Source organism: Symsagittifera roscoffensis, chromosome 2, assembly GCF_963678635.1.
Source record: "Symsagittifera roscoffensis chromosome 2, txSymRosc1.1, whole genome shotgun sequence".
Lineage (NCBI taxonomy): Eukaryota > Metazoa > Xenacoelomorpha > Acoela > Convolutidae > Symsagittifera > Symsagittifera roscoffensis.
This window is the reverse complement of record NC_087063.1, coordinates 71,677,036-71,703,184: the sequence shown is the minus strand read 5'-3', so window position 1 is coordinate 71,703,184 and position 26,149 is coordinate 71,677,036. Positions and strand designations below refer to the sequence as shown.

The 26,149-nt window shown below is 35.9% G+C and overlaps 4 protein-coding genes across 5 annotated transcripts in view; all 4 read right to left on the bottom strand.

The window, feature by feature from the left end:
- Positions 1-483: 483 nt before the first annotated feature.
- Positions 484-3,811, bottom strand: LOC134839195 (glutathione reductase-like). Its single transcript, XM_063854668.1, has 4 exons — positions 2,962-3,811; positions 2,494-2,690; positions 1,702-1,904; positions 484-944 (listed from the first exon to the last, which is right to left on the bottom strand). Exons 1-4 carry the CDS (start codon positions 3,792-3,794, stop codon positions 795-797), a joined length of 1,383 nt encoding a protein of 460 aa, XP_063710738.1. The 5' UTR covers positions 3,795-3,811; the 3' UTR covers positions 484-794.
- Positions 3,812-3,977: 166 nt separating this feature from the next.
- LOC134839091 (serine beta-lactamase-like protein LACTB, mitochondrial) lies at positions 3,978-10,557 on the bottom strand. The gene is made up of 6 exons (XM_063854517.1): positions 9,868-10,557; positions 9,220-9,414; positions 8,814-9,015; positions 5,390-5,613; positions 4,690-4,960; positions 3,978-4,299 (listed from the first exon to the last, which is right to left on the bottom strand). The coding sequence occupies exons 1-6, from the start codon at positions 10,294-10,296 to the stop codon at positions 4,106-4,108; spliced, it is 1,515 nt and encodes a 504-aa protein (XP_063710587.1). The 5' UTR covers positions 10,297-10,557; the 3' UTR covers positions 3,978-4,105.
- Positions 10,558-14,784: 4,227 nt separating this feature from the next.
- LOC134840439 (TBC1 domain family member 5-like) lies at positions 14,785-17,355 on the bottom strand. Its single transcript, XM_063856243.1, has one exon. It carries the CDS (start codon positions 17,153-17,155, stop codon positions 14,831-14,833), a length of 2,325 nt encoding a protein of 774 aa, XP_063712313.1. The 5' UTR covers positions 17,156-17,355; the 3' UTR covers positions 14,785-14,830.
- Positions 17,356-18,156: 801 nt separating this feature from the next.
- Positions 18,157-26,149, bottom strand: part of LOC134840440 (DIS3-like exonuclease 2) — a 62,725-nt gene continuing 54,732 nt past the window's right edge. For both annotated transcript variants that reach the window (XM_063856244.1, XM_063856245.1), the window contains 2 exons: positions 25,183-25,392; positions 18,157-18,646 (listed from right to left, as the gene is read on the bottom strand). In XM_063856244.1, the coding sequence (XP_063712314.1) occupies positions 18,440-18,646; positions 25,183-25,392 (417 nt within the window). In that variant the 3' untranslated portion in view covers positions 18,157-18,439. The remainder of the gene's footprint in view (positions 18,647-25,182; positions 25,393-26,149) is intronic.

Genomic DNA, 26,149 nt, shown 5'->3' with positions numbered 1-26,149 from the left:
TCGGAACAATCGCTCGAATAAAAAACTTTAATTAGAACAAGGAGTTGACACTAGCTTATTGAATTCTTCTTCAAAAAACTAGATCAATGTTTATTGTCTTATTCCTCTGTGAAATCTAAAAACTGTTCAACGTTCGAAAAGTTATTCACTTTGTTCTTCTGCCACCGTCAAGTGCATTTTTTCAAAATTGGAGAGAACTATTTGTACTCTTCTCGCAAACTAGTTTCAAAATAACTTGAAACTAACCGACTTTGTGAATATTGCATCAAAAAGTAAATTTCTGACACCGCCAGGAAATCTAAAAACTGAAATCCAGTTTCGAAACTAAAAGTCGATGACGTTTTGTGTGAACTCTATACTTTTGCTGTTCTGAAGTGGAGTTTGAATTTCTCTTCCTGAATAAAAACAAAAACCATCACAACCTATTATAGTGTCTTCACTGCGTTCTTGACGCTTGAAGAACAAAATTTAAACCGCGAAAAATCAAATTGAAACCTGAAAAAATTTTAAGACGACAAAATCAACATGCACTATATAAGTTTCTTCGTGATAAGTTAAAAACTAACAGCATAAATTTGAAGATACAACAGATTTCCGGAAAAAAATTGTAGGTTTTTTGATATGGATGCACCTAATGAAGATTCAAAAACAACAATATTGACTTCAACAAATTGAGAACTCACATCAATAGGCAAGACTTAATTCAGCAAAAGTTTTCAGTGCTTGTTCTTATATCACAATTGAGCATTTACATTAATAAACTCTTTTCCTACACTTGGGCCTTCATAACCCAATTAGGTCATCGTGACCAACTCCTCAGAGGCAGTGGGATGGAGAGCGACTGTGTCGTCAAACTGTGCCTTAGTGGCACCCATCTTCACAGCCACTGAGAATCCCTGCAGCATCTCGTCACAATTCAGACCAATCATGTGCAGCCCAATGACCTAAAAGAAACGTAAGTTTGAAAGTATGACAACTTTTTGAATAGTACAATGGATGTACAAAATTTAAAGGTTCAACCTCTTGACTCTTTGAAAACCAAGCGACACAAAATGGGCTCGTACGACCATCTAGTAAAGATTTAGCTGTTGTTTTTAATCTCTTCTCAAAATCTACCACCCAACGATAATCGTCCACGAGACATGTAACGAGGGACTTACACGCGATGTTGTTGAATGTTCAGTTAACAAAAACAAACAACCACGGTTGAGTGACGAGGAACTAAGAATGAACCAAATATGCTTAATTCTCACATATATAGCTTTGAACAAATTTATCGCACGTCTTAAATTTTTGAAATAATTCTGACCTACAAGCCGAAACTTATTAGAAATATTTCTTTGAAGTTTCGCGTTTGCCTTTTTGTCGGCGTTTATGAGTTGTTTTCTATTAAAAAACTACATGTCAGGTCGCTGCTGAATGAAATTTGTTTTGAAGTTGGGTTCTTGAAGTTAGGCAAAAACCGACCTCTGAAAAGCGCTATCATTTCGGTTTTGCTCTTCTGACAGTTCAAATGAAATTTCGGTTGTACTTTCAATTCTATTTCACTCACTGTCTCAAGTTCAGAGTTGCTTCAGAAATTTAAGACGTTGTACGTGAATTTGTTAAAAGCTATAGACCTAATACATATGGAAACTGTATTCGAACACAAAAAAAGATCATCCGTTGAGTTTTCAAAGTATTGATTAAATTGTTACTTGCCTTTTCATTCTGTGTCTTCAAACAGATGAGTTTCATAGTGGTCTTCTGTTTCCTCTCACTCATCGCGAAGTACATGTTGGTGAAGGTGGTCTTGTATATCTTGAGATTGTCCCTCCCAAACAGATCCACTGCCTCCTGTTCCGTGTAGCCCACTGTGCCAATAGGAGGGTGGCTGAACACCACTGTTGGAATGTTGTGGTATTCTAAATCAAATCAAATCAAATCAAATCAAATCACCAATTCAATTCATTAATCTGAATAATAGGATGATTTATCTGTTGCATCGCTGGTTAGGACCTTTTTTTGAATGCCTGCGTTACTTAATTTAGAGGATTGGCGGTGAAGTTGTTAAGACTCCCCCTCGCAACTGAAACTTCAGTGGTTCGAGGACCACCATGTACCGTGTTTTTTTTAGTATTATGATTTATGATTGGACCCCAGCCCAGGTCCCACCATTCCTCTTCGGTCCTTTTTCCGTGGGGAGAGAGATGTCATCCATATTACCGCAGCCATTGCCAACTTGAGGAGCATTGCCCATACCGAAACCAAAAAACTGCATAGAATTCTTAATCTGTGACACAACAGGGACTAATCATAACATCTGAGCAGTTCGTATGTTGGCGCTTCCTTTCGTGGATGAAGACTCTTAACGATGTTCAAGTTTTTAGCAGCCGCGAAGCTCATACTCCCTTAGGATGAAATCGTTATTCTGTTTTTTTTGCAAAATTCCTCGTAGATAGGGCCATAAGCTTCGCCCATGTGATGATTTAACATACTCAATGACTATATTACCTAATTTCAAGTCTGTCTCTTTGTTGTACAGTCGGCGCGAGAGCCTCCTTCCGGCTGCGATGGCGACTGGCGTGAGGAGCCACTTGCCAGTACAATCACCCAGAGAGAAGATGGAGTCCACGTTGGTACGCTGGTATTCGTCCACTATCACGTGCTGATCTTTGTCCACTGCCACACCACACTTGTCAAGAGAAAGTCTAAAATACATCAGGGTGAACATCAAGCTGAAGCATTCTGTGTTTTGAGCATCCTGCTATTTTTATTTGTCCCCATCAGTATAACTGCTTAAAATACTAATACTAGTTTAACGGCCAAAAAAGGAAATAATAATTAGACAAACCAGCTTCAATGGTAACTCACAAACACGCTCAGTTAACTTACTACGATCACTTGATTGCTTATCTATAAGTGCAGCCAATACACAGGCCACTAGTTACCGAAACTTCAAACTAACAAATTAAAAATTACCGGTCAGTGTTTGGAATTCTGCCGATGGCATTGAGAACAACTTGAAAATTATCCAGGGTTCCTGCCGCAGTTTCAACGCCGAGAGATCCATCGCCATTCTTGAATAATTTCTTAGGCGTCGCATTGGTCACCAACTTAATACCACTGCTTTTTATTTCTTCAGTTAAAATCTCACTGATTGTCTCATCAAACGATCTCAACACCTTCTCTTTCCTAATCACCAGTGTCGTTTCACACCCTAAAGCATTCAGAATCCCTGCCATCTCAACTGCAATGTACCCAGCACCGATCACACAACAGCTTTTTGGCAGCTCTTCAAGAAGAAAAAATCCATCACTGTCAATAGCCAGTTCCTCGCCAGGAATTCCAAGTGTCTTTGGTCGACCCCCGCATGCAATTAAGATCCTTTCTGCAGAATAAACTCCAGCATGGGTACCCTCGACTTCAACTTCAGTCGCACTTTTAAACTTGGCTGACCCCAAAATAGTAGTGACATCTACCTTGTCTAGTCCCGATATGTACAGACCATTCAGTCGTTTGATATATGCATCTCTCGCTTGCTTCAGTTTAGGCCAATTAAATGTCGGCTCATTGAAATCGAAGCCATAATTTGCTCTTGCATCGTGGTCCAACACTTCTTTGATTGAGGCAGCGCAGAACATGATCTTTTTCGGAACACATCCTACATTTACACATGTGCCGCCAATTGGTCCGCTTTCGATAACTGCAACTTTGGCTCCGAAAGAAGCAGCTTTCTTGGCACTGGCTATGCCCCCGGATCCAGCCCCGATTATCAGGTAGTCGAAGTGTTTTGAAGACGCAACTGGAGCCATGGACAAAAAGCGTCTTAGCATCTGAAAATTCAGGAGACCCATTCAAGCGAGAAACCGAAAGCGCTCATACTTTTAAATGACTTGAATTACATGAGGTCAATTTGGACAAGCACTGATAACTTTTGATTCCCGAAACTATAAGAAATGACAAATTCTTTTCTTAATTGATCGACTAGACCAACAGCGAATAAGAATATTAACATTAAACTTAGCAACGTATCGTCAAAAAAATGAATAAACAAAGTTATAGTTATCTGCAATACAAAAGGATGATACAATAAATTATATTAACAAACTTTCAGAATTTATTTTCACTTGGCCAGACTATCGTTGAGAGCGATTGTTTCTCTGATGATCTGCTTCGTTATTTCCTTGAGATTTCTATTGTTAAGATTGGCAGCAATAGTGACTATGATGGGTCTGCTCCAGTCCCCTCTGGGGGCACAGACTGCCAAGTGGGAACACAGTCCAGTGCTGGCACCGCCATGTCCCACTATCACTGTACCTGCAACATATCTATGGATAAATAGTATTTCTTCCAGCCAATTATTTACTTCCAAAATTATTTAACAGCACTAAAAAAATCCAACTAGTCAAATGATTCTTCTTCGTGGGCAAACAGAAGTGAATTTTGAAGTGTTTTCTTGAAAAACAAAAAATCATCCTTCAACTCGATTTGCAAAAAAATCCAGTAAGAACTAGACCACGAGTTCTTGTGCGAAAAGTGCGCTGTTATATTTGTAAATTCACAATAAGATGCAAACTGATTTCGTGTGAATGAGTGTCACTTATTCTAAGGCTTTAATGGACTAGAAAATTGCTCGAATTCAACAAATTGTTCAAATTCAACAAATTTAGTCTCTAGCCCAAAAATTTTTAGCATTCTTTGACCTACCTTCAGGTAACGACGGGTCGTTTTCGTGGACAGACATTCCCAAAGAGTATTTCACATGTTTCCTGTTTGTCATTGAAACCTCCTTTCCTTTCGGTGGCCTTACAATCTGATCGAAAATCTCCCTTTTCACTCCTGGGAGAAACATTTCCTCTCCCGTCATAGTTCTAGCAAAAAGCACTCCCAGGTGGCTCAAATCATTGAGGGTAGACACCATCCCTCCGCCTGCTGTTTTATGCATTAGAGTCACTTCTGGAACTGGTGTCAGTCGTTCCTGACAGCGTTATCAATTTAACTTGAGGCTCCTCAACGCAACAGAACCAATACGAATTCACCAAACATTTCCGTGATATCGAGACAATTTTGTTAACCAAAAGTGCAAAAAATCCAATACTCAAAATTATAGACATTTTTCCAGCTTATCTAATTTTTTTTTGCGTGTGTATGGGTGAAGCGGATTTTGATAAATTGTGGTTTTCTTCCAAGCCGTCATCTCAAAATATGAGAAAATAAAACCATAAAATAAAATGACGTCAAATCCAACAGGAGCGTGAGAAAACTCAACAGAGATTCATGTTTCACCACAGCAGATAGTTGTGGTGATTCAAGATAGTTGTCAAGATAGATTCAAATTTTTAAGATAATGGCACACAAATACAGCATAATTTGTTCGGAACCCACCAAGTTAAACTGAATTCTATGCCTTTTTAGGGTCATATAGATAACAGGGCATTCTGTTGAACACGAACTCTCGTGACTTCGGAGTCGGTTCCGGAAGTGTATGGTTGAGTCCCATCTGGCGCACGAAGTCGAGGATATATTCGTGAAATGGTTTGTCCATCACTGTTTCAAGGACAGCACTGAGAAGTGTGAAGCCATATGTTGTGTAGAGGAAGATGGATCCTGGCTTATGGAGCAGCTCGTCATCTAAAACAATTAAACATCTAAACATGACAAAAGCTGCTGATATATCTAGATCATAGAAATAAATCGGGAGCAGATCTTCTCAAATAACCATTTAAAAGATTATTTAAATAGCTGATGCAAATTTAATTATTAAAATCTGAAGCTTTAATGCTTTTTCTAGAATAAAATTAAGTTTAGACAAAGTTTCATTGTCAGAAAATTTATGATCCACTCTGTTTTTACAAAAACCGTCCCCGAATTCCGTAACTTGCCTTCAGACTAAAACACATTTCTAACTGGTGCTTTGTTTAATATCATAAGACGCCAAAAACAAATCGGGGTTTATTGTCAGCAACAAATTCTGATGATCAACGGTTCCTTGTCTATATCTTCGAAATCAGTTTGAATCAAACTATCATATCGGCAACTTACATCGGGTGCGGAATATTAGATTTAGTTCTCAGCAATCAAAAACTCTGCGGCCCACCATATCCCCAACACAGTCTTAAGCAACCATCTACCAATAATTTTTTAAACGAGCTCACCTAGGTTGCAGATTAACAGAGCAAATGGTTTTTCTAAAGCTTCATTCGATAAATCAAATTTCTGCACTAAATAGGAAAACTAGTTCCATATTACAGTTAGAAAATGTAATTCACCTAAAATGAAAAAGGTTTCTAGTTCCATATTTTTATTCCTCTCATACAATGCAGCGAAACGTCGTTAAAAATGGAGTGTACTGTCCTCCCTTCTGAGTAGTAACTATGTCGGAATTTTTTTAAAATTGTTTTCAAATCCTTCGTTCTTTTAGCAAGAAAAACTCATACCTTGATGTCATGCATTTAGATTGGGAAAGTGCAACAAAGTATTTGATCTCGGTATTCGTCTCGAAATCAAAACTTTCTTGTTAATGAAAATTTAAGGATCGTTTTCTGCATGTCCGAAGTGTTTCCGCTTATATCAACAGTTAAAATTTTCTCGGAATATCTAAAGACTGATGTGCGGTCGGGTCTGATGATGTGCTGTCATAACCGTTGAATCAGTGTGCAGATATTGGACTTTCATAATTTTGTTCTTACTTTGAAGCAGTTCAAATTTCTTGTGAAAAGCCATCCTACTGGAAGACAGTGTTCGTTACTGCTATACACAAAAGCAATTCCACTAACGAAATAACAGATTATAGATCAATCAGCATCCTGGCAAAAAGATGTTGATTTTAGACAGAATCATTTTCAAATTCAATCATGCTAATGCCAAAAAGCTGGCGGCAACATGGTTTTATGAGGAAACGCAGCAACTTTTTTTTAAGTCTACTGTTATTTCGATTCAACATTACAACCACAGCAAATTATTTCGGTGTGGGAAAAGGATTTCAGTTCCCCAATTTTAAAAAGAAAAACGTGTTTTCTTTGATTTCGACTATAATTTCATTACTTTTTTTCTACTCATATTTGGTGACTCCAAAGCAAGGTGTCAAGATAAACTGTTGTATCGTCTAATTTAGAAGTTAGTTCAGGTGTGCTGCAAAGTAATATTCTTGGTACCTTCCTAATGACGCTATTTAAAAACGATTTACCATCTTCTGTCAAGGAATCTTCAAAATATTAACAGGTTGTCGATATGAAAATCTTAGCGCCTCTTTCAAAAATACATGGATGCATTGTATACCTGGACTTAGGATAGTAGTGTAAAAAATTTGGTAACTTTTTGTCGGCCTACAATTTAAATGGTGAACATTACCTGAAATTGACGCTACTTAAGATTTCGGTCTGCTTAATTCGCGCAATCTTGTTTGAAAAATTGACACTAAATTGTCAAAATCGTCAAAAAAAAATCATTTTATGCGTCAATGCTTACAATTTATTGTTCGAATATTCCGCAAAAACAATTGTACAGCTTTTTGATAAATTTGTCTCTATGGTACTGTTCTCCCGATTGGTGTCCAATCAATGGTAGCCTTCGAAAGCTGGAAAGATTTTGACAGAACTTCACAAGTTAGATAGTACCTGTAGATGATTACGTAGAAGCATTTGCGGAACCATTTTCGCACGTAGATTGAAAAGCTGTAGACTGAAAAGACAGGCAATTCATTATTTATCAGAGCACCAAGAACTGCCAATGAACTACTGAGACTAAAAATTATAGACTTTAGCGCTTCATTTAGTGTCTTTCGACAGGCAGTGTCTTTAGTGTCTAAAAACACAGTCATTAAGAAAAAAATCATCGAGTTTCATACATCGGGAATAATGGGGCGCGGAATAATTTAAACAAACGAATCACCGCAGCCGAATGCTGATTTATATTTAAAAAAAAAAGATGTAAATAAATGTTGTTCATTTCTTATTCAAATTTACACCATTTTTCTGCTGGTGTGACGATACAAAAAAAAAACTTGGCATGAAAGCCTAGAAAACGAAGCATTATCGACTAATGTTGTCTACGAAATTAGACTAAAATTTCAAACCAATTTTTCTCGACATAGACAACTTTTTGAAAAATTTTAATGTCGTTCGAATCACGACTTAAAAGGCTTTCATAGCGTACATCACTTGACACATTCTGACATTTTTGGTAACCCGATTTTGTGCGGAAAAAAAGACTTGAACACACCCAAAAACAAAACTTTTACCCACTTTCAGAGTTTGAAACAATATGCATCAAAAAAGAAATAGAGAGGAGCTAAATAAATCATGATAAATTTGAACTTTAAAAATCAGAAAGCTCACATTGCCATGAAGTTTTCGACGAAGACTTTCGCAATTAATATCCAACTAATTTTTTTTTATTTAACTACCATTGAAGCGTCATTAACTTGAGTAATTCTGCTTTAAGATCAAAAGATAACTTGAATCCGTAGAAAAATTGCAGAAAAAATTAACTTGAACCGCATTACAGAGCACTCACGCCTCATTTCAGTATGTACAAAGAATTTAAACGAATTACGAAGTGCACTTGAAAAAAAAACTTCATAATAAAAATCTTGAAAAAAAAACAAACAAATTTACTTGGCCAGGTTAAGTTGGTACGACCAAAAGTAACAAGAAAGATCAAGATCCAAAATGGTGGTAATAAATTAAAATTCAACTTAAATTATCTATTTCACAGGCATTTACTCAGTAGCCACTAGAATCAATGTTTAAACAGACTTGAAACTTCAAACTGCCGGGTCGGAAGGAATATTACGGCCTACACAGAAAGGAACAGTAATGTACTTCACTGACCTTTGAAGGCTTTAATAGTCTCCTTCAACGAAACAAACTCATCATTTCTTTGAGAATTTCGCGCCGTCTCGGCCATCTTTTCCTCTTCAGTGAGCAACTTCGAATCCTTCTTGATGTAGTGTCTCACTCCTGACGTGTGATTCAGTAGCTGTCTAATGGTAATATCCACTGCCTCCCCGTCTACTAACTTCTTCGGGAAATCCTGCACAAAAGAAAACCTACCAAAAACCAGAAATGTTTCATTGGTTTCCCAACTAATAGTTAACAACTACTCTAAATTCTTCAAGTTAACAATTAGTGAATAATCGCTTTTTAGAGAAAACTTTAATATCATTAGTACTCAGATCCGTTGCCAAACAATTAACCTATTTTTGACTCGAGTCTAAAAATTGTGTCTATAACTCACCTTCAAATAAATATATATACTATCGTCTAAATGTATTTTTCCCTCGCTGGCTAGTTTGATAGCAATTAGTCCAGTGATCAGTTTGCTAATGCTGGCTATTCGAAAAGTGGCTCTTGACCCGTCGCATGGAATCAGTTGCTCGATGTCACAATAGCCAAAATCGTTTCGGAACACTACCTCTTCGTCAATTTGAACCTAGCAATACAACCGAAACACCGAATGAGAAAGAGGCACGGTTTGAATCTATTTCGGTCGAGATTACCAAAGGCTTTCTGTAAAAAAAAACAATTAGTTACTCTACTGACCATTCGCTCTAAGTCAAGCCAATACTTCCAAACATGATGTTTCTTTGCCGTCACAGAAAAACACCAGAATCCGAAGTTCATTTCGAATTCTCGGTCGGAGAGACAACAAAAGAAAAAACAAAACGACGATTAAATTTGTTTTTTTTGGATTGCACTTTGGAAGATTGGAAATATTAAAACGAGCATTTTCTAGAAATTTAAGCAGTAAGTCAACATGAAAAAACACTGAGCTCTGATTAGCTGAAAAAGAATGCTTTCAACCAAGCGAACTGTCTCCCTAAAATAGTCGAGGGGTAGATAGTTCACTTGGCCTAATTGCTATTATATTTAAGACAAGATTTACCTGACAGATAATTCCTGGAATCAGATTTGTAATTCGGTACATTTCAATTTCTCTTTTCAAGTTCTGTCTGAAGTCTTTTCTCTGCAACCTCAGAACTTTTTCTTTATCATTCGACCTTTCGGAACTCTTCTGATATCGGACTGGATTCAAAATTTCGTGGGACAGTTCGTCCCGTGATTTCATGTCAACCAAATTTCCCCTTCTGTTCCATTGATAGATCACAAAAGTTGCAGCACCAGCGCCCAAAAGCGAACCGAATGATATATACAGTCTGTGATTGGAGTGATAGTTTTCGCTTTTTGAATAACTTGATCTTCTAGAGCTACCATAGGTAGAAACTATACATGGTTTGGTACTATGTCTGCTCAGAATATGATTAGGCAAGCGTGACAATATAAACGAATAACAAGTTGAGTTCCGTATACTCATATTATAGCATTCAGAATCTCGAAAAATTTATAAAGATATTTGACAAAGCGGAGAGTGGAAATTATCAACGATTTCGCACTATCTGCAACCTGTTCCTAGCCGACAATGAACAACTTATGGGTTCATCGGATTTATGATAACAATATTTGCTTTTCTTTGACCTTTTTCAGTCCACAGTGAACACCAAATTGAATAGTGCATTTTCAAATTCAGTCACAAACTGAACAAAAGCTTCTGACTGCTTGAGTCTTCTGACCATGTTTTTACATTTTTTTCATGTCTTCTGACCATGTTTTTACATTTTTTTCATGAATACCCACCGGGTATCGTGATCCGAACGCAATTGTTCCGTTATTTGAGATTTTTTGCAGGAGACGGACTGCATACTTCTTGAAACAACATGTATGTAACAATTTTACTCAACATTATTGGCTTCAGCATTCAAAATTATATTTATTTTGCCAAAACTGCATGTAAAAAGCAAACGTTTTTCCACGTCATCTTTCTGCTGTTTCCATACCAACTACAAAACTTGATTCCAAGTTCGCATTAACAACCAAGTTGGTCCTTCAGAAGTACATTTGCGGTAATCAAAAACGACAAAACAAAAAAACTTTACATCATAACTTTCTGCCGTTTACATAAAAAAATTACGAAATAATGAAATCGGCCAAAACCAATGAAATCAGAACAACAAAAAAACTTATAAACCCTTTATTGTTCCACCCATTGAAACTGGAGAAGAACTTTGTATTCGGTTGTGTTTTAGTTTTTTTTGTTCCACGCAAAATCAGGTTCCACATTTTGATTCGAACCACATAAAACTATTTCCAAAAATTTTTCTTGTGTTGAAAATTTGAATTTTTGTCTCAATTCGAGTGAATAAAGCAAGCGAGCAGGCTCATAACACGAAATGTTTAATTTAAGACCTTAAAACTTAATTTAAGCAAGTAAGACCAATTTTGCAGTTTTTAGTTTCATTTTGGGAAGCAAAAACTTCAAAAACTTTTTGAAAAAAAAATTCAATACTTTTTCAGTTTTTCTAGTCAATTTTCTCTAATTTTCCCATAGTAGGACTGTCTAATGTGCCTGATTATATTTTTAAGGCAGATCCTTTTATCACACCAAGCAGAAAACACTTCACTAATTAGGAAAAAAATTTAAGATTTTGTTTAGGGGGGAGCGCTCACGGAAAAAAATTATTTTCGTCAGGCAGTGATATGATCCATGACATCGCTAATTGCAGCACAATTTAAATTTAGCTTTTTTCGATTAAAAAATTATTGATTACACAAAGCTGATTTAAAATATCCAGACAAAAAAACAGAACTGGAAAATTTGAAAGCGTTTTTCTCAAACTGTAATAACATTGGACGAAAAATGAGATAACAAAATTTGCTTCGAATTTTAACAGAATTAATGTGGTGCAGCTCAGGTCTAAAATTTTATGCCCACAACAATGAATTTCGGCTTTTTAGTCAATCAAAATGTTTTAGTCAACCGCCAAAACTATCGGTTCAATTGATGTCAAAACTATATCAAAAAGAAAAACTTATGCAGTTCATTAAAGTTAAAGAAATGTATAGTCTTCAACTTTGTACAAAAATAACATTTTTTAAGAGAGTTGTTTTAAGCATTTTGCAGCAATTGAGCCGATTTTTGGCGTGATTTCTGATTGACTAAGACAAGACATAATTATTCAATTTTGTGTAAAAGTTTTGGGCTGGAATTTCGCAAAATTATTTTACACTATAAAAATTCTGCGAATAATCTATTCAGTAATTGACTTCATCATTTTTTTGTTTCAAATCAACCCATTTTGACAATTTACAGTAATAATAAAATTATTAACAAATATATATTTAAAATAACTCTCATAAGTCACGATTTTCGACAGACTCTTGTCGCATTTTAGATTAAAATACATCTCCAAAAAATCAAAAACAACTTTTTTTTATCTTTTATTGGCTTAATTAAGCTGTGCAAAAAAATGAACCTAGGAACTTTCACTAAAAATCAATGCTTACAACGCTTGGGATTATTCAGAGAAGTGTCGATAATTGGAAAAAAGACATTCTGTTAGAACAAAAAAGTCAGTCGGCCAAAAAGCTACAGAACGAGACAAAAGATCTATTTGATTGTAAAAAACTTCCTTTTACCAAAAGCTTCAAAAAAATTTGATCCAGCTTTATACTCATAAGCCAGCAAAATTCGATCAATTTGATCAAGGAAGGTTTGAAAGCACACATAAGCGCCAAAAAACTTAATTTCAGACAAAAAAAACGAGCGCTTAAAATGTGCCAAATTTTTGAGAAAAACCAGAATATTTTTGGAAAAATGTTTTTTTTTTCTTCAGAAAACACATCGATGAATTACACTTCAGCGCCAAAGTATATGTGAGACGACCAATTATCATCTTAATTATGTCAACCCAACATCAAAAAAATAGATAGCAAAAGGGGTGATGTTTTGAGGCTATATAATTTTCTGGGGAAAAAGATATAGTCACAAACGAAAAAATATTTTGGCCAAATATTGCAAGTTACTCAGAAACAACGAGATAGAGAACATTATCTGTACGAACTTTTCCAGCAAGATGATGCCGGTTGCCGTACTTCAAAACTTCTGACGAAACTCGGCCCCCCCCCCCCCCCCCCCCACAATATCAAGAAATAGTGAAATAAACGAAACAAAAGATTCGTGAAAAACACCCCAGAACAGTTAAAGGACTAATTTGTCAAGTTTTTGAAATACTTTTTGCTATTTGGCTATATTCGGCGTTCAATCTGCAGAATTCCTCTTCGCAATTTTAAAAAATAAGGGTTTTACAAGCAAATACTTAAAATAAAATTTGGAAAAAAATCAAAATTTTTAGTATTTGGTTTGAGAACCATTATTTTGGTGCGTTTGTTCTACGAGTCGATCAATTATGTTTGTACACCATTTTCTTGAAATATATAATAAATACAGAAGAAAAATAAACAAAAATCAACATCTGTATGTGGTATATAATTGAAAAAATTGATGTGAATGTTTCACGTCTTTTATTAGTCCACATAATTTAAAACAGCCAATCGAAGACTGCAAATGAGTAATGAACGCAAGTAAACAAATAAAACAATGACTTTCTTGAAAAAATCTCAACTTTCGAATTTCAAAGAAAAAAATAGATGCCCTTTAAGCTCTTTGAATTTCAAGAACAATTTATGATTGGCGCTTAAGCAAAAAGGAGCAACACAAGCACAAAACAGAAGCCAGTAGTTTAACAAATAAAAAAGGGAAAAGAAAAGACAAAAAACTTTAACAATCAATTTTAAAAAACCAATACTCCAGAATTTGAACTCAAACCTCCAGGCCATGTATCACTCGTATTAACCACTTAACCATAGCTCATTGCGTTAACAACCTTCACCGGTTTATATGATGTCAGTCAGTAAAAATGTCATTTTTTCCTTTAAAAATTGGGTTTGAAAAAAGTCAATTTAAAATAATTAACACGCAGGCGGCGAAATTACCCAGCACAGAAATCATTTGAAACTGATTCTGGGCAGGCTGATTGGTTAAAATTACCGTGTTGCTGAAGGGAGAAAACATCATATTGTACTTTACATTGAAAACGGGGGAACATTACATGAATTATAAACACTCAATTCAAAAATTACCTTTTTTTCCCACCAAACGAGCAGTCCCGAAACGAGCAGTCTTGTTAACCGATAGGGTACACAGCAAACATTGCAAAAACGCTAACCATCACGCATACTTATTAGTATATTTGATAGCAAGAAATCCGATTTTTACAGAGCTGCAAGGCAAAAAGGAGGAACACGAGCAAAAAAATCTGTTTTCCGCACAAAAAACAGTTTCTATTGTTGCACTCAATTTGTTGGTCTCAACAGTATCAACAACCTTTTTGCATTTTTACGAATTTATTTCATGAAAACATTTCACAATAAAAATCAATTTGAATGCAAACTTTTGAAAACTAAACTAAGTTAGACAGATTTTCCAAATCCGATGTATTAAAATCTAGTTTAGAAAACTATTGGCAAAAAAATACTAGTGGGATGAATAAAACTTAACCCTGAAATAAAAACACCTGCTAAATTCATAATATGTAGCACTGCTATGTTCAGAAGTGAAATTTAAGTCAGGTGTTGAAATAGATGAGCACAAATACTGAGATGAGAAATATTAAAAACACTCCAGGAAAATTAAACTCATGATATGCAAAAGCATGTTTGCCCAATTCGAAATTAGATTGCGAAATTTGGATGAAAATATAGCTTGGAATGAAATTAGAGATAATCCATTTGAACAACATTTAATTTTCAATCGATGAAACCTTTTGTGGAAAATATTCAAAGAAAGCAAATGATGAACTGAGTTCAATTTTGATTATACCTTAAAGATTGAGGAACATCGCACCCATGACAAAGCTTTTGAAATAAATGAAAACACATATGCCAACTGCGATCTAAGAAAAGATGATTCTAACTTAATCGATACCAAAATTATAATCGAATTGTTCTTAATTTTAGTCAACTTCGTTGTCGTTGCTGGGCGTTGATTCGTCTGTGAAGCCCTCGCAACTCATCAGGAGTTTCGGGACTCTCGCTATTGAGTCCGAGACACTCCCTAACGAGATCGGGCCCTCGGGTGAACTTATAAATGTGACGTCATCTGTAGTTCCAGACTCACTTTTCACGACACTTGGGTCATGTTCCGAGACAACGACTGGGTCTGTTAGTGTACTGGATGAAATCGGTTTCGATTCCGTCAAGATGGTCGGGGAAAACGAAGCAGTTAATGATTTGTCAGGCAGTAGTAGCTTTTTGGACGCTCCGTTTAAAGCTTTAAAATTTCTAGCTTTCGGTGGATTTTTCCGTACTGTCACCATAGTTTCCGGGGATGATTTGACAAATGGTGACTCTATATTGCTACAATCTGATTCTTCTTTCGTTTTGCTGCTATGAATCGCAGCCCCATTAAGAACTACTTTTTGGTCGGGCGTGACAGGCGAGTTATTATTCTCGCCACTGACATACAACTCGACCATTTCCGAGTTGTTTTTAGTACTGGAAGAATTACTACTCGTACTGGGATATTGCGATGACAGTTCAGGGACGCCTGAAGCCTCTGAGCTCTCCTCTAATTTACTCGATGGCACTCTAATAGATCCGTTTAAAACATCTCTAACTTGTTTCAAGCCAGCAATCGACACCAATATCTTTTCGTCATTTTTTAGTTCCTCATCTTGCAAAACTTCGTATAGCGATTGAATGAATGTTTCTATTCTTTTAGAGCAATAATTGCACTTATTGGCTAGATCTTCTCGTGGTGTTTGGGAACTGTTTGTACTTCTTGAACTGTTCGCACTGTACCGTGGTGTCGTGGAGGTGCTTGAAGCTTGTTGATATGTGAGTAATTGATTGGAAGCAGTAGCAGTTGAAGTATACGAGAACTTCCGCGGAGACCTTTGCTTGTTCGGTCTGTTCTCTATAATTCTAGATAAATCCATCGGCTTTTCCGCCTTCCTTGGTGTCTCTGGCTCTTTGGAGCCCCCGGATCCCATAACCGCACTTAGCAAGTTAGTTAAACTGTACGACCTTACTGTTTTCAGTGGGACTGTTTTCTTGGCAGCCGGTTTGTCTGGATGTTCCCAACCTGACCTGTCTACGAAGTCCAGAGGTTTTGAATTGTTATTCGGATCGGCAATGTACATGGCCCAGGAAACTAATCTGAAGGTGGTCAAGTTTTTTGGATGACGCATGAGAGTTTGTAGGCAAGATGAGTGATCGCCGCTTATTAACTCGTTGCGAATAGAGTACAAGATAGCACAGTATACAGAGTCTATAAAGGACAGATCTGAATCATAGGCAAATATTGCATCCCAGAGATTCAAAACTTCATTGAAATGTAATTCTCGAGCAAAAATTAAACGAAGCCATCTTAGACTAAAGAAATGTGGTTGTATGTCCAAGCAAGTCAGTTTATAGTGTAACTCGGGGTCCATACTTCTGACTGATTTGGACCATATGGCATTGATTTTCTTAATGGCAGGCGACTGCAGTTCTAGCTCTGAATTCTGAGAATTTGAGAATGCGAACCTTGATTTGAACTGCTGGAAAGTGGAGTCCCGATACTCGTACCATACTTTGGTGTGCTGCATCACCTTCGAGAACAGAATGAAGGCGTCGTGTTCTATGTGACTGCTTCTTAGCACCGCATGCACTCGGTCGCTCATTTTCGTCTTCGACTTGACGCACTTTTTGAACGCCGTGTGGTCCTTATCAAGTACATAAAAGATAATAGCTAGCAGTTCATGCATACCCTGTTTGTAAAGCACGTCGGAGTTTTCCTTAGCGTAGATGAACAAAATCGTGCACATCATTCCGACCACCTTCGGATCCGCGAAGAAATCCATTTCGGGAAATGTTCTCACGACATCTTGGCGAATATCGCGTCTCAAATCTTCGTCAGAATATGCTCCAGTGCCGTTGCCACCATTTCTCATAGCGCTAGCTTTTTCACTGCTTTTCTCATAAACTTCCGTCAGATATTTTTCCTTCATTCGTTCGTACCGACTTCGCTGGATACTACTTTCGTGCATCCAAGTTTTCGGGTTTGGTGGTAACAATGCCAACAAAAGTTTCCAAATCACAGATCGAAAAGGCAAATCCGAAATCTCACCAGCGAATGCGAGTTTCCGAATATTCGCAAGGCACTCTTTGGAAGAACCGTTAAACACACTTGTCCAGGCTGACCGGAAACCGGACTTGTCCGAGCCTGAAGTGGACTCGGGTGGGATTTCGTCGAAATCGGCCGACTGACCAGCCCACATTTTAGAGCTAGACAACATTATTGTTTTAACAAATAAAAAGAATGCTTCTACAAGCCATTAATGGAAAACTGTCACCTAGTGACAAAGGATTCGTTGTGTAGCATTTCATCTGAAAACTGACATTGTTTATTCTGGTCAATACATGAACACCATAGCAACAAAATGGACAAAAGTAGACGTTCTAATGCCAGAGGAAAACATATTTAGGTTTCCACATGTGGAACGCAAAGAACCAACAAATAAACTAAGATTGAAAGCTAACATTAAATCTTTGCTTTTAGAAGGAAAACATCTGGTTTTCAAAAGATTTAAAATTCGTTTTTATTTGCACTTAGCACAAGTATGTTATAGAAAGTTTCATTTCAATTAAATTGGGGCAGACCAAATAGCATAATACTCGACACCTCACCCCTAAATTTTTTTTAAAAAACTGTCGCTTAGCATACTTTTTGGAGGGTAAGAAAATGTAAATTAGCATGTGAAACAACTTTACTTCAGGCTGCATTTTAACCAACTATATTTATAGCTACGTTTTATACTTAAACAGTCAGCCCTAGCTTGGACGAAAACGATGAAAAAAAGTTCACCAAATTAGCATTCAGTAGAAAAAAACCGTGATAAAAAAGTTAGGTCAACCACTATGTCGGATACTAAATCAGGGGGCGGATATAGGATTTTCTCGAAGAGGGACGGATGAGCGGATTTTATCGGCCTTTTTTTAGGTCGATCAAACTGATTTTCCGAGCTATCACATATCACTATAAAACCCTATTTTGACCAAATTTTCTGCTCCGCAGGCAAAACTAAGAAAAAACTGGCCAAAAAAAGGGCGTGTTAGGCACTTTTTGGAAAATTTTGACCAAAAAATTGCCTTTTTCGGTGCGCGCTTCCCTCTCAAAATTTACAAATAATTTAGGGTTTTTCAGCCGAAAATGGATATTTCAAAATAGTCCGCAGGGTGTCGAATCACTGAGACTTGAAGGGGCGGACGCCCCCCTTCCCCTAAAGCCGCTAGTGCACTAAATACTACGTTAAAGATAAAATTAAATGAAGATTGCAAGGCAACTCTTTTCTGAAATAAATTCAAGTATGCTAAGCGACACATCTTTGACAAAATGTTGGATAATACTCGATGAGTGTTATGGTAAGTGACGTCAACCCAATTAAAACAACTAAGATATTCATAACAATGTAAACAACATTAAATTTTAGGGATAGCAGTTTCATAGTCAACGTATATTACAGAAAGTAATATTTGAGGTTTCAAAATGCCAGCTGCGAAAATACACATCAAACCTCTTTTCAGTCTAGGCAGAATTTCAACTTGAGCTTTGCCGATTTATCGGGCACAAAAACAGACACTTTTAGAGGTTCAAAGATCTTCAGCTCAATTTCGTGACAATTTTTGCTCTCATCTGGGTCTTTTGAAGGAGGGAACTTGATCGTCGCTTTGTTCTTTTGAGGAACAGAGGAATGTTTAATGGGAGTGATGTCAAAGCCCTCTTGTTCCTATAAAAACAAAGGATCAGAACTCATTAGACAGTTTTCCTATTCTAATACAAAGATATCCTATTAGTGAGCAAGTATCGTAGAACGTTCCGATTACGGGCATTCTGAAAAAAGTTTCCTCTAAAACAGGAAAGTTTCCGCTAATTTGAGAAAAATTACGTTAATTTGAAAACAAATCGAAACATCTAAACACGAGATACAAATATCAATGATCTATGAAACTTCAATAGCACTCAGGATTAAAATTATCAGGTAATTGCGCCATAGGATACACAAAAACATGTAGAAAATCAAAACTTCCAAAATATTGACATGCAAGCGAACATTTAACCTGGTTGTTGTTTTGGATTATATAAGAAGGGATTTTTGAAACTAAGTTGTTTCTTTAATTTTTGACGCAATTTTTTAGATCTTTTATTCCAAAAATGCTAAATTTTAGAAGAATTGTAGATAATTTATAGATTATGAAGAAGTCAAATTGTAGTAATTTAGTATAATTTATAACAATAGAAGTTTATTTCTACAGAGCTCACAACACTAAATCGAATTGCACCGAATTTCTTGATATTGCCAACAAGGCACAAACTTTGCATTGTACAGTTGAACACAAGACAACATTACTGTCGAGAGCAAAAAAAAACATCTTGAGTAAAGTACCAAAAATTACAATTGAGCGCAACCGCAGCCAATTTCAAACGTTAATACTCCATTATATTATGATTTTCGTACCAGTCTTACTAAAATCAGAAAGAATCGATTTTAATGAAATCATAATATAATCAATTAAAAAACCTTTTAATCGATTGTAATCGATTATTAGCCAGTCTGTTTTTCGCTACAATTATCATCGATGATGATCAATTATTTTTATCACACTTTCTAATTCATATGTTGTGCTCAAAACACCCATTATAATCGATATTACCGACTATAATCCCCTTTGTTAGCCGATTTTGTCTTCGACATTGCATCTGAAGTGCTGATAATTTATGCTTTTCGTAGAGGTTGGTTTATGTAAAAAATGAGAAAAATGTTTCAAAAGTTTTCAAAACAATTCAAATTTATAAATTTTTTAAGTTTTCATTTCTCCATTGAAGTTGTATCATGATGCACATTTTTAGCTTTTTTAACCACCAAAATATCAGCATATTGCTTTAGTTTCATGATTTATTCGGAAAATTTTATTTTCAGCAAAATGAAATGATCTCTATGAAACTTTTATTTCGTGGTAAGACTTTGTGTTCAGATAAACCAAAGTGTGAGACGACATCTCACGTTTAGATATTTGGTTTTTGACAGAAAAACAATAGCCCATGGAATAAAATTAAAATATACTTTTAGTGTGAGAAAATTTTGGCAAAATAAAAGATTATAATCGATTATAATTGATTTAAAGAGCATTTTGTTTGAATTATAATAAATTATAATTGATTTGAACAGACTATAATCTCTTGGAAAATTTCACGATTATAATAAACGCCTAATTTTGGTAATTATTATAAACATCATCAAAATGAATCCGTTATAATCGATTACTTACGCCTTAACTTGGATGCGGGCAGTATTCATATCAGTGATTCGCATTAGCTTACGCGTACATTTTCAGCCGAGTTATCATTCTTCGCAAAAATAATCACTCGAATGGCTTCTTTTGATGCATGACAGGTGATGTTAAAATCGAACTTCAAAATTATGAACCAAAATCGGAGGTCAATCAAATTGAGCAGATTCGTGATAACGAACAAGAATCTAAGTAAACGATCGCACAATAAGTTTTTAAACAGAAATTTTATCATAGAGGCAAAACTATATAAGGCACAAAAAAGAAAAAACACGTAGAATCACAACAAAATCTTCAACTGCAGATTTGGTCCAAAAAAAACCTGAACTTAACTGATTCAAACCTGCAAAACTCTGGGCGCAAGAGCGTCCGATTGAAATCATTGCACCATTGAGTTTTGCCACAGGCACATAAAGCTCAAATAATGCAACCGGTTTCCATTAATCAATCGGCTCGCAAAAAATTAGCTGTTCTTTGCGATACAATATCATGAATCGTCTCGCAAAATTTTGACTTTTCGAGGCGAGCTGTTTGTTCTAGCGATGCGAAATTGAATCAGTTCGCAAAAATTTTCCAAGCAAATTAAAATCGATTCCAAAAAATGTTTTTGCGAACAAGCCATCCAGTCGATGAAAATTCAAATTTTTGAAATTATTTTAAAAGGTTCATTTGAGCAGGCCAATCAATCCTTTGAAAATCAAATCAAATTCTTTAATAGTGAATAGTTTCATACTAAATTTAAGTTTTACTCGCCGAGCGATGAATATTGGGAACTACTTAACTTACTCCATTCCGTGAATCGAGAGGTAAAAATTCAAGTTTTACCAAGTCAGCCATTAAAACCAGGAACTTTTGAAACATTTTCGTGTTATTTTATACCCTAAATCGATCCGCAAAGTTAAGTTTTTCTGAGCAAGCCATTCAAACGAAACTTTCAAAATATTTCGACTTATTTTTTTACCGTGAATCCGTTCGCAAAAAATGGTTTTTCGGAACAACCAACAGAACCGATTAAACTTTGGAAATGTTTCAACTATTTCATAACGACAATCCGTTCGCAAAAAGTTAGTTTTCGAAGCAACCAATTCAAAAGATGAAACTTTCCAAGCAACCAATTCAAAAGATGAAGCAACCAATTTAAAAGATGCAATTCAAAAGAAAAAGTCGATTCGCATTAAGTTGACTTTCTGAGCAAGCCATTGAGGAATGAAACTTTGAAGTTATTCAAGTTATTCCATGGTGAATCAGTTCGTAAAAATTTTTCAGCAATTGATGAAACTTCTGAAATAATTGTTATTTAATTAATAGCAGGAGTCGGCTCAGAGAAAGGTAGTTTTTCTGAGCATGCCATTCAAACGAAAACTTTTGAAACATTTCGAAATATTTTTTTTACCGTGAATCCGTTCGCAAAAAAATGGTTTATCAGAACAACCAACTGAACCGATAAACTTTGGAAATGTTTCAACTATTTCATAACGACAATCCGTTTGCAAAAAGTTAGTTTTCGAAGCAACCAATTCAAAAGATGAAACCAATTCAAAAGATTAAAGATGAAACAACCAATTCAAAAGATGAAAATCAGAAGAAAAAAGTCGATTCCTATTAAATTGACTTTATGAGCCAGCCATTGAGCAAGGAATTTTTGAAGTTATTCAAGTTATTCCACGGTGAGTCAGTTGGTAAGAATGCTTCAGCAATGGATGAAACTTCTGAAATATTTGTTATATAATTAATAGCGTGAGTCGGCTCAGAGAAACCTAGTTTTTCTGAGCAAGCCATTCAAACGAAAACTTTTGAAACATTTCGAATTATTTTTTTAACCGTGAATCCGTTCGCCAAAAAATGGTTTATCAGAACAACCAACTAAACCGATTAAACTTTGGAAATGTTTCAAATATTTCATAACGACGATCCGTTCGCAAAAAGTTAGTTTTCGAAGCAACCAATTCAAAATATGAAACTTTCGAAGCAACCAATTCAAAAGATGAAACCAATTTAAAAGATGAAAGATGAAGCAACTAATTCAAAAGAAAAAATCGATTCGCATTAAGTTGACTTTATGAGCAAGCCATTGAGCAATGAAACTTTGAAGTTATTCAAGTTATTCCACGGTGAGTCAGTTCGTAAGAAATTTTCAGCGATGGATGAAACTTCTGAAATAATTGTTATTTAATTAATAGCGTGGGTCGGCTCAGAGAAAGCTAGTTTTTCTCAGCAAGCCATTCAAACGAAAACTTTTGAAACATATCGAATTATTTTTTTTTACCGTGAGTCCGTTCGCAAAAAAATGTTTTATCAGAACAACCAACTGAACCGATTAAACTTTGGAAATGTTTCGACTATTTCATAACAACAATCCGTTCGCAAAAAGTTAGTTTTCGAAGCAACCAATTCGAAAGATCGAACTTAAAACTCGAAATAATTTAGAAAAAGAATTGGCTCACAAAAAGTTGTTTAAGCAAGCTATTAAAGCGATGAAGCTTCGAAATATGTCAAGTAATTTCGTAAAGCGAGCTGGTTTGCTAAACGTTCAAGTTTTACTTAGCACGGCGTTCAAGCGATGATACAACATGCTATCGAGCCGCTGCAACTTTCAAACACTCTAGAACGTGTTTGCACAAATCCAATTTCAACGTCTAAGAACCAAAGATAGGTTTAGGTAGAATGGTGTTTCAGAAAATGAATTTACTTAGGCAAAATTGCGGTCAAAAAATGATAGGCACTGAACTGTCTAGCCTTTAATTTGAAGAGATTATCTTGTCTGAAGAGTTATTTTTTCAAAAACCTTTCTTTGTAATCCAGACTTCCGAATGTTTGAAAAATCCAGAATATTCCTGTTTTTCTCTTAAACGCTGAGCCTGAAAAATTTTCTTCAACATTGCGTTACGATTTAAAATGTTCAGTTTCTAGAAGATTCTTCCCAAGTGAATTGATGTCAGTCAGTTAAAATATAAGATACTAGAACTAAGTGCCACCGTTTAACCTCCGAAAAAAAATAGCTGAAGAACCTCACGTCTGCGCCACCGACGCTCGATTAATGGCAAACACTAGCCACCAGTAAAGCAGAAAACAGATGCTATGAAATTTCTAATGTTACAGATCCTCCTTAGCGCATGAGTGCCACCAAATGAATATTTTTATTTGCGCGCTTGATTGTCGGAAAAAAGTCACTCTAATGCTCTACGCTCCTCGCGAAAAACTCATTTAAATAATTTTTGTGAAGAAGCTTTATTATTCGTAAATTGACACTATAATGTAAAAAAAACTCTTTGATTAAATATTGAAAAATAGCTTACTCTTATGGTCGCTTTACTTAATCACAGATTCTTTGGTTCAAAAAACTTCAATTTTCGAGTTTCAAAAAAATACCACCTCAGCTGTGTGAATTTCAAGAATCTCATATAATCTACATTTTTTTATTAAACTATTCCAATTGAAGACACAGAGGTGACGCTGCGCTTCACAAACACTAGCCCGAAAACGACAAAAAGTAGCTCTATGGAAAAGAAAAATGAAAAATTAGAATGAGCCTCGAATAAGTAAAAAGATTTGCTCCGTGTCGGAATCAAAACCAAGACCTCAAGGTTCAGAGTCCAAAGCCCTTCCTTCACAACTACGGACGCTTAACGATCACAAACACAAGCCACAAATAAAGCAAAGAACAGATGCGATGAAATTTCGATGCTACAGATCGTGATTCTAGCAAAAGTGCCAACAAATGAGCATTTTATTTGCGAGTTAGGTTGGAAAAAAGTAGAGCCAAACTAATCTACTACGGTTGCTCGTGTAAACACTGAATCAAGAGCAATTTTTTTATTTCGCTGTGAGTCCCCAAAAACCTAAATCTTAAAATTGTATTTAAAGTCCGGCTTGTTTTTTCATGCTATTTCTTTTTTTAGTCGGAGAACAGTCCGAGCTCTCATTATCTCAAGCTATTATAGCTAATATATCAAGTGATCTAACCAAGCTCATTGAGGACTTCAAAATCAATAGCAACCCGAGTCAAGGAACGCGAAAGACCAGGAGCATTCACTCATCTATAAAAAAAAAGACTAAGCTTGATGGCACACAACTGTTCGTCTTGGTCAAGATTAACACGGATCCTATCATCTTCAAGTTGAAAAATGGCCTGTATTTTTAAGAAGCAGGAAGATTCCAAAGCAAGGCGAAATATTTGAACCCACATAATTGAGAAGAAGCAAAAAGCACCTCCTTGTGGTACCGATGCACAAAGACAGGAGATAGATTAAATGCAAAACTTTTTGTCATCGTCATCCTCATCGGAATGGTGGTTAGTATCTGTATCTAGAAAAACTAGCCGTATCTGATCGCATATGGAACAACCCAGTCTTCTTGGAATAAAAGGGTTACATTTTTAGCAAAAAAAAATATTTTCTCTTCGCTTTATTGCCGGCCCCAACGGACAAATTATTAAACCCTTAATTGTTGAGTTGTTGCTGACAGTAGAGACGAAAGAGAATCGCTCTTTGGAAAAATTCATGCTTAATAAGTGACCAGTAGAGACAGAGACGAACAACCCCTTGGAAATTTAAATTAAAAAATGATTTATTTCAAGAAAGTTCCCTATTAATGCTTCAAGAAGCCCACTCACCTCACGGGCTAGACAAACCACTGAAAATCTCAGCACACCACGCATCTATTAACTGCTAATTTTTCTATCTTTTGTTCAAGGGCCATTATTTCAATCTTGTATATTCTTGTATGATTGTAGGAGTTGACAAAAACAGCTGATTTAACTATTTGTTATGAGATAATCTGCCGTTTTTAAACAATTTATCACTTACATTGACATATTTAGCGTCCACGAAAACTATAAATTGCTGCTTTAGCTACTGATGTGTTTATATGCCACTAAGTAGATCAATTATACCGATCAGTTATGTCGATCTCAACGGATAGTTTGGAAGATTAGTCCAGTGTATGAGAATCGCAAAAAATGTTTGTCGATACTGACCTGGAAATAGAGTCGTTTGACAGAGTGCAAGTCATGCAGGAGCACATCGACCGCCTGATCCAACACACCCACAACTGTGCCCTGCATTGTGATTGGTCCATTGTCTCTCACGAAGAAGGCGAAGAACAGTTCTATGCTCCCCTCACCCACTCTCTTCGCCGCCAATTTGTTCACGTTGCAGTGGTGCGCTATCTCTTCCAACTTCTTTATCTGCAACGCAAGATTTGGATTGGCGAACAAATCCCCACAAACAAACCCCCTCCCGCCTCAAACACATGCACACATATCACACAATGCTTTTGACATGAATTGAAACATGCAACTCTAGTTTTGCAATTGCTGATTTGAGCCCTTACTTCGACATGCAACTTCGCGAATTTTGAATTTTTAGCTACATTTTGATACGAAAGTGAAGTCGGGGGCACTTCTACCCTTCCTAATAACTGTTATATAGATCAACTTTACGGTGTATGCAGCTAACAAGGTAGTATGAGCAGATGAAATTTTATAAGAATTGGGTACTAAACTTAAAAACCAACTGCCATGACAATTTGACAATAAACAAAAACTTAAGAGGCACAAACCGCTGGAAACGTTAAGTGAGCCAATTTTTCCAACACTGAGCTTCAAATCCGCTTGTGCAAAAGGCGAGAAAAAAATCTATAATAATTTCGTTTCAAGTATTTTACAGTTAGTACACTTGGCAGGACGTCAAAAGGCAGTAAGCCTGTCAAGAACGCCAAGAAAAAAGTATAACTAGCCATTTTTTTTGTGTAACGCACTTGGTTTTCTGAAAAAAAAAAGACAGAAATAAAAACGAGTCAAAAACCTTTTCAGGTGCGGTATTATTTGAATTTACCTGTTTTCAAACTTCACCAGAATAACTCATTTTTCACTAGAATAATTCACTTAAGATCATGTTGTCAAGATTTTAAAAAGCTTGATAAAAAACTACTTTTCAACAACA